General features: G+C 39.1%; 1 protein-coding gene across 1 annotated transcript; it reads left to right on the top strand.

Annotated features, from left to right (window-relative positions):
- Positions 1-12,143: 12,143 nt before the first annotated feature.
- bglapl (bone gamma-carboxyglutamate (gla) protein, like) lies at positions 12,144-13,480 on the top strand. Its single transcript, XM_006787342.2, has 4 exons — positions 12,144-12,277; positions 12,391-12,714; positions 12,810-12,906; positions 13,019-13,480. The coding sequence occupies exons 1-4, from the start codon at positions 12,217-12,219 to the stop codon at positions 13,119-13,121; spliced, it is 585 nt and encodes a 194-aa protein (XP_006787405.1). The 5' UTR covers positions 12,144-12,216; the 3' UTR covers positions 13,122-13,480.
- The last annotated feature ends 6,060 nt before the right edge of the window (positions 13,481-19,540 follow it).

The raw sequence follows: 19,540 nt of genomic DNA, 5'->3' as shown, positions 1-19,540 counted from the left end.
ATTTGGAGAGTATGGGTATGGGAAGGAAAAAACCACATAATATATAATTCCATCATTTCCTCTTAAAAACAAGCAAAAACTGTTATTTGCTTTGTTTTCCTCAGAGCATAGAGTTTAAGTACATGTAGTTTCTGTTGCTCTTTACCTTATACGTCTTCAGTGCAGCAGACAGACTGCAGCCATGCCAACTGCAGATGTTCTGCTTAACAAAACTCACTCCCAACCAGTCGTGGCAGATGGCCGCCTGTCCATGAGCCTGGTTCTGCTTTAGGTTTCTTCCTGTTAAAAGAGAGTTTTTCCTTTCCAATTGGAAAATGTCCAAAGTGCTTGCGTCTAGGAGCTCCTATATGAGGAGCTCTTTTTTCTCTTTTTTCTCGAATTATCGTAACATCTTTACAATATGAAGCACATTGAGGCTACTGTTGTTGTGATAAAACTGAATTAATTTTAATTGAATGTGTCCTTCAGTGTGCACATTAAATATGTAGAAGTGTTTTCTTTCATTTGTGCTGTGTTTATTTGTAAAATTAGAAACAGTCTAATGTAACACTTTGTGGATGGACTATTGTTATTCATTTTTATCAGGCTGTTCTTAAAGCTTCCTGAAAATTCAGTTCAATTCAATTTTATTTAAATAACACCGAATAATAACAACAGCCTTACAATAATACAGAGAGAACCCCAACAATTATTCAACCCCCAATGAGCAAGCACTAAGGCTACGTCCACACTCATTGTTAGTCCATTTAAAAATCTCGGTGCTTTTCCTTGACATTTTGCCGCAACGTTTTAACGAACCGGAAAGTAAATAAATGGCAGACAGAAATGGGGGAGGCTGAATCTTCTTGCTTACGCATGCGCAGTACTGGAACGTAAGCGTTTCGGGCCTTTTCAATGTCGACGCACAGCTCTGTAAACTGAAAACGCTAGTGTGGACGCGGAGCGTTTTCAGACGAAAACGCCGTCTTCAAATCTATCCGGGCTAGTGTGGACGTAGCCTAAGTGATTGTGGGAAGGAAAATGTCCCTTTTTGCTGGAAGCAAACTCCGACAGGAAGAAGACAGGACAAAAGACACACTGTGGGAGGGGGGCAGGTATTAATAATTACTAATGATTAAATACAGTGTGGTGTATAAGTGCATACACAAATTAAACACGATGGGGTAAAATCGATGTGACAAATAGCTACAATTTTGTACAAACTTGTAACGCTTGTGTGGTCACATTATGGCCAGAACATCTGCAGTTGGCATGGCTGCAGTCTGTCTGCTGCACTGAAGACCTGTTTACCCACATCAGGTAAAGAGCCATAGAAACAACATGTAAATAAACTCTATGCTCTGAGGGAAACAAAGCAAATTGCTTGTTTTTAAGAGAGAATGATAGAATTAATTATGTGGTTTGTGCTTCTCACACTCCAGATGTTCATCAGCTTCTCCCACCTGCATCCAGAACTAAATTAAGTTGTATTTATTTTTACCCCACTACTGTATCCCTCTGCTCTCTTCTCTTTCCCCTCACCTTCTCACTCACTGCAGATGGCTGCCCCTCCTGAACCCAGCTCTGCTGGGGGTTGTTTCCTGTTAAAAGGGAGTTTTTCCTTCCCACTGTTGGCAAATTTTGCTTACAACTGATTATATGATTGTGGTTTTCTCTCTAATATTACTGAATTGATGCTTCATAAATATCACTGACCTCAGTTGAATCCACTGGTTATAGAAACTCTTAAAAAAAGAATATGACACCACCTATATTACTGTAGCTGGTGATCATGGACAAGATAAGGTCACAGCTTCAGCTGCTTGATTCTGTAGTTTGCACTATTGTAGGTATTAGATTCATGAGTGAGCTCATGAGCTTGTGGGATTGATGGTATAAGCCTCAGGGCCATCTTTCATGACATCTGACATGTGAAGCAACAATCTCTTCCTCCTGCTGCTGAACCCAAACATGATACTCTCTGTTCTCTGGCTCTCACGGTCCTGTTGGGATAAACTAAGCAGTAACTTGGCTCTTACAGCCCAAAGCAAACCTCATAAATCTACATCTAAAACTGGCCTCTCAGTAAGACAAGTCTCTAATAAGTAAGCAATAAGTATACTGTAGGTAACCGTCTCTAGCCAAGTGTGTAACTGGTGTTCCCCAGTTTTTCAGAAAAATGGCATAAAATGTCGCATGATGCTGTTTGTTTATTCTTCCGAAAAGAAGTGGTAATGTATTTGACAGAAAACCAAAATTCTTTACTGCACATCCATTTAGAGGCATTCTCATAGCACTTTCTGAAACAATTAACATCCATTTACATTCAGTTTATATTTTTATTGTCAGCATGGCTCTTTACATTTTTGCATTATTTTCTCAAGCCCCTTTCCACACTGACATCTAGAAAGAACTATTTTAGGGCAATGCTAGGGAAAGAGAAATATGATGTGAACTGACAAACTCACCTGTGGCTGATCTTTTTATCAGGGGTTGGATAAATGCAGAGTGATGTATATGAATACATAAGTGAGTTTTAACAAAAGTGATTTATTTTTAATGGAAAATGTTTAAGATTCTGCTCTTCTTCGTGCCAGGCTGCTCTTACTGGAGTGGCTGTAGTTCATAAGGTAGAGGAAGTCAGTATTCAATTCAATTTTCAATTCAATTTTATTTATATAGCGCCAAATCACAACAAATGTCGCCTCAAGGCGCTTCATAGATACAGAGAAAAGCCCAACAATCATATGACCCCCTATGAGCAAGCACTTTGGCGACAGTGGGAAGGAAAAACTCCCTTTTAACAGGAAGAAACCTCCGGCAGAACCAGGCTCAGGGAGGGGCGGCCATCTGCTGCGACCGGTTGGGGTGAGAGAAGGAAGACAGGATAAAAGACATGCTGTGGAAGAGAGACAGAGATTAATAACAGATATGATTCAATACAGAGAGGTCTATTAACACATAGTGAGTGAGAAAGGTGACTGGAAAGGAAAAACTCAATGCATCATGGGAATCCCCCGGCAGCCTACATCTATTGCAGCATAACTAAGGGAGGATTCAGGGTCACCTGGTCCAGCCCTAACTATATGCTTTAGCAAAAAGGAAAGTTTTAAGCCTAATCTTAAAAGTAGAGATAGTGTCTGTCTCCCGAATCCAAACTGGAAGCTGGTTCCACAGAAGAGGGGCCTGAAAACTGAAGGCTCTCCCTCCCATTCTACTTTTAAATACTCTAGGAACAACAAGTAGGCCTGCAGAGTGGGAGCGAAGTGCTCTAATAGGGTAATATGGTACTACAAGGTCATTAAGATAAGATGGGGCCTGATTATTTAAGACCTTGTATGTGAGGAGCAGGATTTTGAATTCAATTCTGGATTTAACAGGAAGCCAATGAAGGGAAGCCAAAACAGGAGAAATATGCTCTCTCTTTCTAGTCCCTGTCAGTACTCTTGCTGCAGCATTTTGGATTAACTGAAGGCTTTTCAGTGAGTTTTTTGGACATCCTGATAATAATGAATTGCAGTAGTCCAGCCTGGAAGTAATAAATGCATGAACTAGTTTTTCAGCGTCACTCTGAGACAGGATATTTCTAATTTTAGAGATGTTGCGCAAATGGAAGAACGCAGTCTTACATATTTGTTTAATATGTGCGTTGAAGGACATATCCTGGTCAAAAATGACTCCAAGGTTCCTCACAGTGTTACTGGAGGCCAAGGTAATGCCATCCAGAGTAAGAATCTGGTTAGATACCATATTTCTAAGCTTTTCAGCGCCGAGTACAATGACCTCAGTTTTATCTGAGTTAAGAAGCAGAAAGTTAGTGGCCATCCAAGTCTTTATGTCTTTAAGACATTCCTGCAGTTTAACTAATTGGTGTGTGTTATCTGGCTTCATGGACAGATAGAGCTGGGTGTCATCTGCATAGCAGTGAAAATGTATGCTATGTCTTCTAATGATGCTGCCTAGGGGAAGCATGTATAATGTAAACAGAATTGGTCCTAGCACTGAACCCTGTGGAACTCCATAATTAACCTCAGTGTGTGAAGAGGACTCTCCATTTACATGCACAAATTGGAGTCTATTAGATAGATATGATACAAACCACTGCAGTGCAATACCTGTAATACCTACAGCATGTTCTAATCGCTCTAACAGGATATTATGGTCAACAGTATCAAATGCTGCACTAAGGTCAAGAAGGACAAGCACAGAGATGAGTCCACTGTCAGAGGCCATAAGAAGATCATTTGTAACCTTCACTAAAGCTGTTTCTGTGCTGTGATGAACTCTGAAACCTGACTGAAACTCTTCAGATAAACCATTCCTCTGCAGATGATCTGTTAGCTGTTTGACAACTACTCTTTCAAGGATTTTTGATATGAAAGGAAGGTTGGAGATTGGCCTATAATTAGCTAAGACTGCTGGGTCTAGAGATGGCTTTTTGAGTAAAGGTTTAACTGCAGCCACCTTGAAGGCCTGTGGTACATAGCCGATTATTAGAGATAGGTTGATCATATATAAGATCGAAGAATTAATCAATGGCAGGACTTCTTTGAGCAGTTTTGTAGGAATGGGGTCTAAAAGACACGTTGATGGTTTGGAGGAAGTAATTATTGAAGTTAACTCAGAAAGATCGATTGGAGAAAAAGAGTCTAACTTAACATCAATGGAACTAAGAGTAGCTGTAGATAATATTACATCTGTGGGATGATTATTGGTAATTTTTTCTCTAATGATAAAAATTTTATTTGTGAAGAAGTTCATGAAGTCATCACTAGTTAACGTTAAAGGGATGGTTGGCTCAAAAAGTATGTGTGCATCAGTTTAAATTATCAGTTTAAGTTTGCTTAATATGTTATTAAATAGAAACAGGCAGTTTTGTGTTTTCCTGCTTATTACACAGAAACTCCCAGAGGTAATTGAGTGGAAATAACTTAGAAATTACCATATTGTTAAATTGTTGTTTCTGCCTTGTTACCCAACTATTAACACTTTTTTTTTTTACTGAGCTGTAATAGAAAGTGTTACCCAGATTTCCATAACACCTTCCAATCTGAGCCACTATTACAGGTAACATCAGGTATCATATTTTGAGTGTTTTGGTTCACAGATGTCACACTTATCTTAGACTCCCACCTTCCCCATGTACAAATCCTGTTAAATAATTCTTCCTTGCATGATGCTGGAACGTCAGTAATCGCTGACCCCGTCCTACAGGCACGTAGAGACATCATGTCAGGCCTGTCTCAAAATCTAACGGACCTTTAGTCTGTTTTTTCTCTCTTTGACTCACCTCAAATATTTCGTGCTCTTCTTTTGAATTCTTGGTGTCGCTTTCTATTCTTTAAAGGGCTAACAAGGCAGAAAGAAAAAGACTTTGCACACTATTTATAGTGTGCAATGCTCTGAAACCACATTGATGTACTTTACAGATTTAGATTGCTGTGTGTATGTGTGTTTACTGCATGTATAACAAAACTTTTATTACTCCCTTTGTGCGGCACACAAAAAAGCAAAAGCCACAAGTGTTTTTCATTTTTATTATCAGTATGGAATTGTAGCTTCATATGCTTATTAAATAGATGGTATGTGTGTGATGTTGTGTAGTAGTAGTAGAGTGTGTGTGTGTGTGTGTGTGTGTGGTTGTGTGTGTAGTGGGGTGGTGGGGGGCAGCAGTTTAATATCGATGTTTTGTTTTTTTTAGGAAATGTGTTTTGCTGGCTTGATGAAAGATTTTGTGGTAAGTGTGAAGACCCATCCATCCAATTTACAAAAATAGCCTTTATTTTGAAAGATGCAGATGGCATCTAAACATGCAGGAAAAAAATGTAGATAGCTATAATGTATTATTAGAGCTTCCTGCAGGAGAGCTCAACCTAATACATTTTTTTTGTTCTTCCTCCTGAATGCCACAAAAAACCTTCTGTTTGTCAAAACATGACGTCACACAAGTGTCTTGTGGTGGTTTGATAGAAAGAGCACCGGCTTCAGCACCATACAGACCTCGTGTGCCAAAATGTGCAGTGAGGATGTGCTAGAAGTCCATGAGATGTCCAACACCACTCCCAGGGAGGCTGATGTAGCTGACAGGCACCTTGAGATCAAACAGAGCCCTACTCTGGCAGTTGCTGAAGTTTTGTGATGCCAGGAATTAAAAGCTCCATCCTCTGCACAACTCTTACAAATTTTTAGTCAGTGAAGGGGAAAGCATCTTCCCACCCACTCTTTATGCAGAGGGGACGGACTGCTGTCAATCTAAACTGAGGATACAGTCAGGTGGTGGAAAAAATACTTTGAGGATCTCCTCAATCCCACCGGCACACCTTCCATAGAGGGAGCAGGGTATGGAGACAAGGGGTATGACTGTGGCTGGGGTCACTGAGTTTTATATAAACTCTGGTGACAGGGGCCCTAAGACCTAGAGTCCCTTTGCCCTTGGATTGATGGTGGCCCCTATTTTTAAGAAGGTGTGTACAAAGTTCAGGGAGATCACACTTCTCACCCTCCCTTGGAAGCCTCAGCCTCCTCTTGTAGACATGAAAGAGGAGAGTGTGTGCGTTAGTCGACCTTCAGGTTCAGTAGTGTTGCACACTTGGATTAAAATGAATTGAAACCAGTGTGACTTTGTGAGTTCGCCTTTACTGCATCTGCAAATATATACATTAACATAGCACAACGTTACACACTTTTGCAGTCTCACACAACTCTTATAGGCGCACTGCCTTATGGGTAGTCTTTAAACTCAAATCACTAATATTTCTCACAGTGCAACAACGAAAAACACATATACACACACATAGATAGTGTGATCCACCAGTCTATATCTGCTGTGATTACAGCTCGGTACAGGTATAAATCCACAAAAGCGCCACAAGGGTTCCGCACAAACTAATGAATTAGATCGAGCTGCTAATCGTTAGCGTCACGGCTAATTCACATGGCTACCAATAATTTATATACTAATGACACATAGTGGGGATTAACGGCCAACTTTCCCACATTCTCTGCAACCCCGTGTACTCATCTGTAGATACATTTTAAGTTATTTACCATCTTGTATCTGCTTACCTGCAAATATATACATTAACATAGCACAACGTTACACACTTTTGCAGTCTCACACAACTCTTATAGGCGCACTGCCTTATGGGTAGTGGCTGGGCTTATTTACTCCCGCTAGAGCTGCTCATTTTAGGGGATACTGCCTCTTGTGGTGTAACGGAGGAATAACTACCCTTCCTGCACTATGTCATTTTTGGAGACTGGGGCACACCTTATTTTACCACAATCAAAGAAAATACATATTTGAACAATCAGACCATTTAACTAACTATAATATTGTAACTAAAGATTATGGGGGGTGTCCTGTTTTGTCCACAATGTCTTTCTTGTCCTTACAGTAGTAATATTGGGGTTTTCCAACAGGCTGTTTTGGGTGCTTTGGAAGTATCAGGCCTGTTGTTGCAGGTTATCTGATCCCCGTACAGCTGTAGGGGGAATTTAGTTTTTATTGCTAACAATAAATTAAACTCATTCATGATGGCAGCTGGACTACTACCTAGAAAATAATTTCTAGGTGTAACTGAGATGTATGTGGTCTCAGGATCTCATTTTGCACTGGGGCACTTTACAGCCAAGTGTGAAACAATCTAAGGCCATAGTTCTCGCACCAAACAAGGTGAAGAATCCACTTTGGGTGGGGAATAAATTGCTGCCCAAAGTGAAAGAGTGCAAGTGTCTCAGGTGGTTGTTCATGAGGGAGGAAACAAGGGATCTGGAGATTGACATTCAGATAGTTGCAGCGTCAGCAGTGATGCAAGTACTGCCATCTGTTACGGTGAAAAGAAAGCTGAGCATGAAAGGAAAGCTGATGACTTAGCAGTTGATCTATGTTCGTACCCTTAGTTATGGAAACAAGCACTGTATGCCAGAAAGAATGAGATCACAGATACAGGTAGCAGAAACAAGCTTGCCTCAAAAGGTTTCAGGCCATCTGTTAGACATAGGGTGAGGTGCTCAGTCAGTAGTGACTCAGAATAGAGACACTTCTTCTCCACATCAAACGAAGGAAGCTGAGGCATTTTAGCATCTAAGATGCCTGCAGGATTATCTCCTGGGCAGAACTGTTTGAAGGGGCTTGAAACTGGGGGTGCTGAATATATGAGTGTTTGTGTGCGCACGCATAGTGCAATGCATGTGAGGCAGAAACACAGTTGAGCAAATTGATTATGAAAAACTTAAAAAGTATACCAGTCTTTCAACTACGAGGTTTCTTTAGACACAGCAGTCAAGATGTACATACACACACAATAACCTATGTGTGTGCAGCCAACCAAAACCTAAACCTAACCCTAAATAATGACATGAATCATTTTTGAAATTTAAAATACATTTATCTGTTTTTTGCATTTGCAGGGGTTGCTGTACTGTACTTTCCGCAGCATTGCTCATGTTTAAGGTTTTTCAGCCATGTCCAAGTAGGAAGAGACAGGAAGAGAAACCCAGTAAATGCAGGCGAAATATATCTCTATATCTTTACAGCTAGCTTGGGAATGTTAGCTAGCTCACTGTTCTCCCATAAGAGTTTGAGGAGGTGGCTGGGGAGAAAGAAGGCCTCTGTTTAGGCTGCTGCCCCCTCCCCCTCCCCCTCCAAGCCAAACTCCCATAAGTGGCAGAAAATGATGGATGGATGGATGTAATAACATAGCTGCTTCATTATGAATCCATGTCCAGTATTATAATGTAATTTTAAATTTTGTGTCTAAGCACAACTAAAATTTAACTGCTAAAAATCAAAAAACTTGTTTTGCTTTTATTTAAGCTGGATAATTTTTACTATTAATTGTTTGTTGTTGTTTGTTTGTTTGTTTAATATACTAAAGGAACAGCTAGAACTGGCTCTTGAGGTAACACTGTTGTATAACAGCACCGTGCCCGACAGTTTCTTACTCTTTTCAGATGTTACACTGTAATATTTAAATGTTGGTGAGATTTATTATGGGTATTTTAGGTACCTTACTGCAGACACAACACGAACAAAAGGAAATGTCATGCTTTTATCCGAGCTTCCACACGCAGCCTGAGGTAATGGTTTTAAAAAATGCTGAATACAGTCCTCTAACTGGTCATTTGAAAGTTGTTTGTTGCAAAGATATGAGGCATGTGCATCATGCAACAGGAATAAAGCTGGTATGGATAAGAGTTCCAGTAAGAATGGCTCTGCTTATCCATCACCCATGAGGCCATCTGTCTGATGGATATAGACGTCTTTACTAGATACTGATTCTGTGTAAACTACACAAAGCTCAAAGAGAAGCAAATGATGGTTAGCCAAGAAAAAAAATTCCAGATTTCAACCCCACTGAAGTGTTGTGGGAGTATTTACAAGAACAAAAACTGATTGTCTTGTAGTTAGAGATATTTTCCTTTGAAAGGTGAAAGAAAGTTTCAGCAAGCTGACAATAACGAGAAATTGTCCCTGCTTAAAAAAGGGAAATGATAACTAATCAGGAATTTCTTTCTCTACATGAGAGTATAACATCTTCAAACCAAATGTGAAGAGTTCATTTTCTGATTGAGATCTTTGTGCTTTTTAAAATTTGTTTTGTTTTTAAATTTATCCCCACAGGCTGAAAATTAATTTACCTTTTTTTTTTTTTTACTTAATACTTATTGCTTATTACTATTTACATACTTAATGAATTACTTTGTAATTCAACTATTGTTTCTTTGACTTTTCTTTTAGTTGTTTGTTGATATTGTAATTCACTGCTAACTATTAGCAGTAAAATGTGTTTGCGATAAAGTCTATAAAAGTCCAGGATTGTGTCAATATGCAACAGCATATGCTCTATGTCGTTTTCTCAACACAGTTTCTTTATGAGTTTTTTTTTTGTATTTTTACTGGTTATGATATGACTAAATATACTGATAATCATACATGTGCAAATAGACAAAAAATAAAATGATGTGAGACTAATGCTCACTAATGCAAAAGTACAATGGAACAGAAAAAAATCATTGGATTTATCAAAAAAGTTCCAACAACAACAACAACGTAATGGATCATTTACTAAATTAAATTTTAGTGATAAGACGATGTAATCAAAAGCCAGGGTGAGGAAGTGCTTCATAGTTCGGCCTCAGATCATTTGATAGATTGTTCCAGTAGCTCGGAGCATGAAAACTGAATGAAAAAACTTAAAATCTTTGGAATGCCGAAATCATTCCCTGAAACATTATGTATCTCAGGGGATGTGATTTAACATTACATTTGTAGGAAGTTCTTAAATTAAAGAAAAATATGAAAAAAAGGGAAAAATGATGACATTTGGCTTGTGAGGATATTACATCATCTGCTTTAGAAAAAGATGCTCATCACTGATATGACTTGACTGCTGTGATCATACACAGTACAGTCGCTATCACATGCTTTAGTTGTATTTAAATCTGCTAGATGCACAAGAGCTGGTATAAATGAAGGACAACTGTGAAAAACTGAGAGCGTTACTTGATGTCTACATGATATTAATTAAAAGCCAGGATGCGGCAGCAACGAGGAACTGTGTCTGCTGCATTTCCTGCCTCCTCTGGGATGTTATCACAATTGTTTTCTCCAACTGTGTCCCCCGAGCACTAAATCCACAAAAATCCACAAAAATGGACACTGGACGAGACACTGAAATTACATGGCATGAAGTCCAAAACAAATCCTAGACACCAGGAATAACGCTAGACTATGAAGCACAAAGGACAACAAGGTCACTCTGCACCACTGAATCTGGCTCACTACATGACATATGAAGCCATTCGGGGCTCTTTGAGATAAATATGTATATACACGAGTCAAGTGACATGTGTGTGTGTGAAAGTTTGGTTATCTACACAGTATTTAAGATGCAATATGGTCTAGGTCAAAGCTGCAAACTCCAATACCTTTTTTAAAAATATACAAGCCACCAAAGCCGCACTCGAATATATTGCACAAACAGAAAACTGCATCCAAACCCGCGTGCATAATGCTGTGCGTCCAACACATGGGGGTTGTCTAAATTTATCTCTCTATATGCTGAAATACGCTGACTGACACTGTGCATTGGGCCGCTGGTTGGTGTTGGTAAGCCATAGCCGTGCACTGGATCTCTCCAGGACCTAGGCCGAGATGGATCTGTAAATAGCTTTTGACTGCGGTTTCGAGTGGGACTCTGCAACACTCTAATTAAGTTCTGTCGCATAATGAGGCTCACTGCCGTTCCGTGTCACTCGATTAGTAGGTTGTGGTAGGCTCAGACTATAGTTTGGGGTTTGTGTGGGTGGGAGATCACATCTGGGGCAAGGAATAGAGAAACATAACAGCAATGGCAGACCTGGCAACCTTGATGTTAAAGAGGCAGCCCTGCAGTGGGTCGTCTGGATTAAAATTCAATTAAATGTTGAAGATATTTTATAGAAATCTTGTAACACCACCAGTTTGGACTTTCAAGGTTTGTTGTATTATTATACTTCAGGGATGACGGGTCAGGACTTAAAGGAATTTGAAGGGGATGTACAAGACTGGTAAACAAGACAAGTATATAAAAAATGATTAGTTTGGCCTTAAAAAAATTGCATTTTTTGTTGGAGAAAATATTACTAAAATTATATATATAGTGTGGAGTTTATCCAAAAGCAAGAGAAAGGAAGTATTTTGAGATCTCAATTCAGACATTTAATTCAAAATTGATCTACAGGTCGTTCAAGTTCTTCAAAAGTTATCTTTAACTATTTCTGATGAATTTTTTCTTTGTATGTGAAAAATGCATATTTGCACACATGCACATTGTGGAGAAAACAGCACTTCCACAAAGAGTGTAGGGAATAATTCATCCATCATTCTGTCAACATACACACGTACTCACAGGTTTACATGTGTTGCCATGTACTGTATGTAATGTCAAATGCCAGAAATGTTTGTGGCTGTGGCTGTTGGATGAGTTTTTGGACTCTGTGCCAGGAGCTGTTTGGATGTTTATGTGAGTTTTCATGACAAATGGAAGCGGAAACGGTGACATTTGATTCCCCAGCCAATCAGAGGATTATCTCATTGTGTGGGTCTGGTCTGACAAGAGAGGTGGACTACAGTATATATTGACCTCGACTTGGGAGAAAGGAACAGAACGAGCTGTCAGAGGAAAGCAAAGAAGAAGAAGAAGCTGTAAAAGAATCGAGTTGTCTACAAGGAGACACTAACTACAAGACATCATGAAGGCTCTAACTCTCCTCTCCATCTGCGCTCTTCTCTCAGTGTGCTGGTCTATGGGAGGTAAGGACAAACTCTTGTTAATGCTGTGAAGCTGAGAATTGTTCTCGGCCTTTTTAGGGGCGATGTGAGCACCTACAGTACGATTAACGTATGGCATTGTTTGTTTTCATCAGCGGTGGAACCCGAGGTTGTCGTGGACCCCGATGCCGACACAGCTGCTGATGTTGCACCTGCTGACCCTGCCGCTTCTGATTCCTCCTCCGCTTCCGACTCCTCTTCCTCCTCTGAGTCCGATTCCGCCTCATCTGACTCTTCCTCAGACTCTTCAGCATCCGATTCATCATCCTCAGAGTCCTCTGAATCCTCTGAGTCCTCACAGTCTTCAGAGTCCTCTGAATCTTCCGAGTCCTCTGAGTCCGACTCCTCTGCATCAGACTCTGGCTCTGACTCTTCTTCATCATCATCCTCATCTTCCTCAGAGTCAGCCAGTTCTGAGGGTAGGTGGCAGATTTGTTTGATAGAAGCTTTGCATAGTTTTAGAATTAAACGTGAAAAAAGTAAAAGTCTAAAGTTGCAATGTTTGACTCTTCAGCTAATCCAGTGGTGATGAAGAGAGATCTGGCCGCTGTTCTTCTGAGAAGCCGAAGAGCCGCTCCAGCTGGTAACCTCTCCCCTCTGCAGCTGGAAAGGTACAGCCGTTTTCTTTCACTTTCAGTTTCTTGCTACAAAAGCCAATATTCATAAGTAAAATGCAGTACATACATGCACCATCTAAAACCGTTTTTCTCCACCACCCTTCAGCCTCAGAGAGGTGTGTGAGCTGAACGTTGCCTGCGACGAGATGGCCGACACTTCTGGCATTGTGGCCGCGTACACCGCCTACTACGGTCCCGTCCCTTTCTAAGTTAAAAAAGATCTCTGTCATTCATATGTGTACTGTTTTTCTGTCATTTTCTTATGCAACAGTGCAACAACTCCCCTAAATCAGAAGCAGAACACAAAAACCATGGTTCAGAACCGTGCTATGATGCTACACAGAGAATTTCTTTAGGCACAAATTATTGCACAAGTGGCCAGCTATAGTGGTCCTGAAAGAAACTGCCTCTTCCAGGCTTTCAGAGAGAGGCACATGGAAACACAAGCCTGTGAAGTATGTTATAGTAGCCCACACAAGTTTTAAATTATTCTTTTCATCTGTAGTGTAATGCAGTGAATGGTGCTACAAGTGCAAATGTATTGTTTCTTTTTTCTTTTTTTTTCTTTTGATGTACTGATGTTTTGATATTATGGATAGTCTTACTTTAAGTGGTAGTTCAAGTGAGTAATGGATGTAGTCGTAGAGGTAGTGTAGTGTTAGCATTGCGTTGATAGTGGTAGTGTACACTATGTGTAAAATGCACATCAGTTATCTGTTATGACTGTAACCACAAATTGCCTCTGGGTTTGAAAATAATAAATTATTTTGGTTTTTGTCAAATTGTTGCATTGTCCTCATGAATTTTTAATTTTAGTTCCTGATCTAAGAAAACAAAATGTTTGGGGGGATACTCAAGGTTTGGCACTAAAGGGCACTGAACACATGCTCCACACTGATATATGTCAGATTGTTTAATATGCTAACTTGTGAGCTAACAGTAGTGGTTCTAGTCAGATAAAGCACTGTGAGATCCCAGCTGCAGCTTGAAGATGAGCAGCCAGAGCCGTCAGTTGTCAGAGGTAGTTAGGAAACCTTATGAGACAGAGACATGTCACTAACAATCCTACACAGAAATGTGTTTGCACTGATTGATATTTTTTAATCTAGATAATAAAAGGAGTTTCTTTTTTTTAAAAAAAAAAAACAATAATTGGGTCAAGGTTTAAAATTAAACCTTGACCCAATTATTATTAGTTATTTAAACCATTTTTGTTAATTATTAATATCTCAAATAATCTCTTCTTTCAGTTTTCATTAAAAAAAAAGTTTCACAAAAAAAACAAAAAACAAATGTAAGACGCCATCTTTGTATTGTCTTTAGGAAAGTTCAAATTAGAGAGAGTGTTAACTTACAAAGTATCGTGACAACTCTTTGCAATTTGCAAAACTCTGTTGAGATGGAATCGAAACAAATGAGCCAAATATTAATTTGGACCTGAAAAAGGTGCAAACCTGGGCGATACAATGTTCTTCTTCACTGATGGTAACGCCTTCTGCATATTCCAATAAGCTTTTATGTAGGCTTATTAAAGCCACATTGGTCATTCAACATTCAAGATTCTCTATTGTCATTATGAAGTCACATAATGTAATTCTGTATGCTAGTTCTCACCTTAAAACAGACCGCATTACAACATACATACAAATACACAAATAGTACATACAGTAGACAAATAATTGGAACTGAACAATTGAGGTGATTCAGATGGATTTGCGCTGAACTATTTTTACACATAGACATGCGCAGTGTCTTCAGTATCCTCTTCCTCTTTCCCTCAAATGCCTTGTGCTTCCTTTGATTACCATTAGATGGCAGTGTTGGTCAATCAGTCACCTTAGCCTGCAGAAGTCAGGACTTTTATACTCACCGGCCACTTGTTTAGGTCGACCTGTTCAAAAGCTCATTAGTGCAAATATCTAACCAGCCAGTGCATTTAAGCAGATAGAGTTGGTCAAGACTTGACAGTAACACCTGTAAAGGCTTGCTACAACCAAGGTGTGCAGGGTAGTCTATCTGAATACGGCTGCTGATTGTGTCCTTCCTTTGATGTTGAGATGGTTTCTTGGAAAGGATAGTGCACCATGTCACAAAGCTCAAATCATCTCAAACTTGCTTCTTCAACATGACAGTGAGTTCACTGCACAGAGTCACCAGATAACAGTGGAACACCTCTGGGATTTATTGTAAAGGCTCACATCATGGATGTGCAGCTGACACATCTGCAGCGACTGTGTGATACTATCATGTCAATATGGAATTTCTCTAATAGCTTGTTTTATTATGTACAACAAAGAATAAAGGCAGGTATGAAGGCAAAATGGGGGTCAAAAACAGTACTAGCACGGTGTACCTAATAAAGTGGCTGCTGAGTGTAATTCTGTACTAGCTTTATAGGTGATTTAAGAGTTTCCAAAGATACAAGATATGTTATTCTGAATTTGGGATTAATTATGTTCAAGACATCTAAACTATTTTTCTTCTGATGGACTAAAAATACAACAAACACACGCCATCACACAGATGTCATAATATTAGTATGTCTATCAAAATTAATCTGATCTGCTGGCACCCAATGAAATGGAGATCAAAGTCCACAGTGTGTGTGTGTGTGTGTGTGTGTGTGAGAGAGAGAGAGAGAGGGGGGGGGGGCGGGGGGGGGGGGGGGGGGGAGAGAGAGAGAGAGACATTTCCATGGCATTAATGTCAGCTGACCATGTGGAAACTGTTGTGATTCCCGTGTTGTGCTTTGACACAGTTGCACACCCTCTTTATTGATATATTGATGGTGCATCTCATGTTCCCTACACATGGCTCACTGACACGTGACAGTGAAGGTTTCCCAGATACCGGGTGTGATGGTACAACTCAACTCTAGTCTAATTTTTTTATAAAGCACATTTAGGAGAAAAATTGCTGTTGACCTAAATTCTGTGCAAAACATAGAATGTAAAGAAAATAATCAAGGAAATAGGTAAGAAATAACTAAACACATACAATCTTGTAGATGTAGATGATGTCTAGAAAAAAATTAACAAAACATCAATAATTAAAACTTCACAGATCTAACAATACAGTGAACGTACAATGAGAGGACCGTTGGACAGTCATTTAAAAAAAAGTATGAAAGAATAATTTAATAATACTAACAAAGTTTGTGATACTTTTAGACTCTGGGCAGGTTTATCCAGAGCCCTCACGTCAGAGTCATGTCATTTGCATTAATTCCAGTGGACCATCTTATTTTACAGCAAAGTGTATATATATATATATATATATATATATATATATATATATATATATATATATATATATATATATATATATATATATATATATATATATATATATATATATATATATATATATATATATATATATATATATATATATATATACACACACATACATATATATCTGTGTGTGTGTGTGTGTGCGTGTGTGTGTGTGTAGATAGATAGATGCATTTATTGACTGCTAGTTCTGGAGAAACAGTGCTCTGTCTCTCTGTATTCACTTATTATGCACTTCCTGGAACTAGCTAAAGCCTACATGAACCACGTGACGACCTTGTATTCTGGACCCCTGCTGATGCGACTCTTACCACTGCAGGGCTCTGTCTTTATCTCTCTTAACACTTTAAACACCCTCCTTATACTTTGGTTAGCTCAGAAACAAATAACACAGATAACAGGGCTATATAGAAATAATTAGCATATATATATATATATATATATATATATATATATATATATATATATATATATATATATATATATAATTTTTTTTTTTTTTTTTTTTTTTTTGCCTGTCCCGTTTGGTTCTTTTGCCATCAGAATTATTGTCTAAAGGCGAGGAAAGATGCCCAACGGATTTACTTTACCAAATTGACCATCCCAGCATTGCCGTAATGGTCTATTTGATTCACCTTTTATTGTTTATTTTATTTATTTTTTATTGTCACTTGCTAGATACGGGACAGGCTTGAATGAGGAAAAGAAAGGGAGAAAGGAAGAGGGGGAAAAAACAGCAGATAAGAGGGACGGGGATAAAGGGCAAAAAACCCCAAAAACCAACTAAATAAGCAGACAAAAAAAATACATATATCAATCACCTGGATCACCTGTTGAGAAAGAAAAAAGAAAACAAGCAAAAGAAAATGAGAGCAATACAATAAACAACATCACGATGATCTATGGGAATATAACAGCAAATACTAAATATTAAACATTATTGTGCAGCACGAAATATCGACAGCGCACAGTGTGCTTTGAGGTAGGAGCCAAAAAGGGTGTAGTTTGCGTGTGAGCACCCGTGTGTACACCTGTGAGCATGGACGCGCTTGTTTTTAAAAGGTTCCTTCATGTAATGATCTGCTAGAGGGTGTGGGGAGCCACAGCCCCGTCCTCCTGGGCATGAAGCAGGTATGGAGGAGATCAAAACTCCAGACATCCAGAGGCCCCCAGAACACAAGAGACCAAGGAAGACCAACAGAGGGGCAGCTGCACCACTATCCCAGAAAGAGCTGAGGAGAGTCCCAGATGAGGGGTCACTCAGCAGCCGCGGAGCAGAAGCCAGAGGGGTTGCAGTGACGTGCCCGTGAGCTCTGCCGGCAGCCAGCTGTGCCAGAGTGACCGAGCCCCAGGCCGAGAGGCCAAGGGCACCCCACCCCCGAAGTGGCCCGAGTGAGCCCCAGGCTCCAGGCCCCGATAAGCAGCCACCAAAAAGTGAGCCGGTGTGTACCCGGACGCCCATCCCCGGACACAAAGAACCACCAACGCACCGATGTCTGAGGGCGTCTGCCACCAGCAGGGGAAGTGGTGGGGGGAGATAGGCCTCCATAACTTAAAGGGCCTGAGATGTCCCCAGAGAGGGGATCAGCATATAAACGGGTCAGGAAACCATACCAATTGATGAATCTAGCATTATTTTATTCTTTTTGCTTTTTAACACAGTTTTTTTGGGGGGACAACTCACAATTAAACAAACAAAAACAAATTGTTAGATGTGCATTCATCTAATTCCGGACTATATATTCCTTGAATACAATTACCTCTTCAATTACAAAGTTATACTACACCTTAAAACGATGTTTTAAAGATCTGAATGTGTCTTTTATACACAGTGATTTTTTTGTCTCTGTATAAAAATACAAAAATGGGAAAATGATAAAACTAGGTAAACATGACAGGTTGGTGTGCCAATGAAACTGCAAAAAACAAACAAACAACAACAAAAAACAAGCACTACATCTCAGACTCCACAGTTATTATGTTAAATGTTATGTTATGTTAGTTCATGACAATACAGTTACTCAGATGTCAAAAGGATAAGACTGGTATTCTGCATTTTTATATCCACACACAAATTGATTTAAAAGACCAAAGTCAACATGATTGAGTCTAGCTTTGTCTGTGTAGCTAAAATTTGTCACATCATACACCACTTTATAGCGATGCTACCAGTTCTGAGGCTGTACACATGAGCTAAATGTTCATCAGCAAACAATGAGCAGGCAGAAAATCATGATGGCATACTGACACAATGACACAACACAAAATTTAGTTGAAGCCTCTGGGTTTTTCAAGTTTTTACTCATGAACCAGGGAACTATTAAAATTTAAATTCACCAACTCAGCAGGACTCATAAATAAAATAAGCATTTTTATAGCAAAATTTCAAACAGCGAAAATCAACATGTCTGGGTGAAAGTATTTGACTGGCACTGTCACAGTTCCCTGTCTTGTTCCCTGATTTACAGCAGAAAAATAGTCAAATAAAAATTTCCCTTCATTTAAATAATGAAGGTAAAAACAATTAAAGTACCAAGCTGCTTTAAGAAATGATGATGTCCTTTATAAGGTTAATAGAATTGCACTGATGTTTGCTGCATTTATGTCTTCAGCAAGGCCAAACTGATTTGATGTTAAAATCATAAACTTGCTAAATTATGAAGTATTAGTACTCCGAGATCTAAGTCATCATAGTTAATAACCCTAACCCCACTCTAATAGTATGCTGTGGAAAAAGTAAAAGAGGATTTTTCAGGAGAAAAAAAACAACAACAACCCCAAAACAAATATTACATATTCTGTGAAAAAAAACACACATACACACATTCTGATTGGCTAGCCTTAGTGTTAGGGTTAGGTTTGGGGTCGCGATATGATGACTCCAAGAAACTAAAGTGGTTGGTTTTGATCCTTTCATAGGATTTGCTGACATTAATATAATTATAGATTTCCACTCGTATTTCAAGGTCACTTCAGTTAACGATGTAACGTTTTAGTGCATTCGTCTATGCAGTCATTTCCTATGTTACACTACAATATGTCCATTAGTATGTTTCTTTAACTTTAAATACATCGTGGAGATTTTTGGATTTTTAATGATTTCTTGGAACTGTTTTTTCCATGGTGGAATGACAGTACAGCATACATCTTTAATGACAGTAAAAAATATCAATAGGGTACACATGTTTGAATTTATTTTGGAATTTCTCTCATCCACAAAGCGTCAAAATGACATATTTGATTAAATGTCCCTTATCAAGTTGCAGTCCGGCCAGATACTTTTGGCATCCATCAGTCTTGGCAGAGTTTGGTTTAAATTGGCTGGTCTCCTGGCA

This window comes from Neolamprologus brichardi, chromosome 6, assembly GCF_056152115.1.
Source record: "Neolamprologus brichardi isolate AB-2024 chromosome 6, ASM5615211v1, whole genome shotgun sequence".
NCBI lineage: Eukaryota > Metazoa > Chordata > Actinopteri > Cichliformes > Cichlidae > Neolamprologus > Neolamprologus brichardi.
This window is presented reverse-complemented; position numbering and strand designations above follow the sequence as displayed.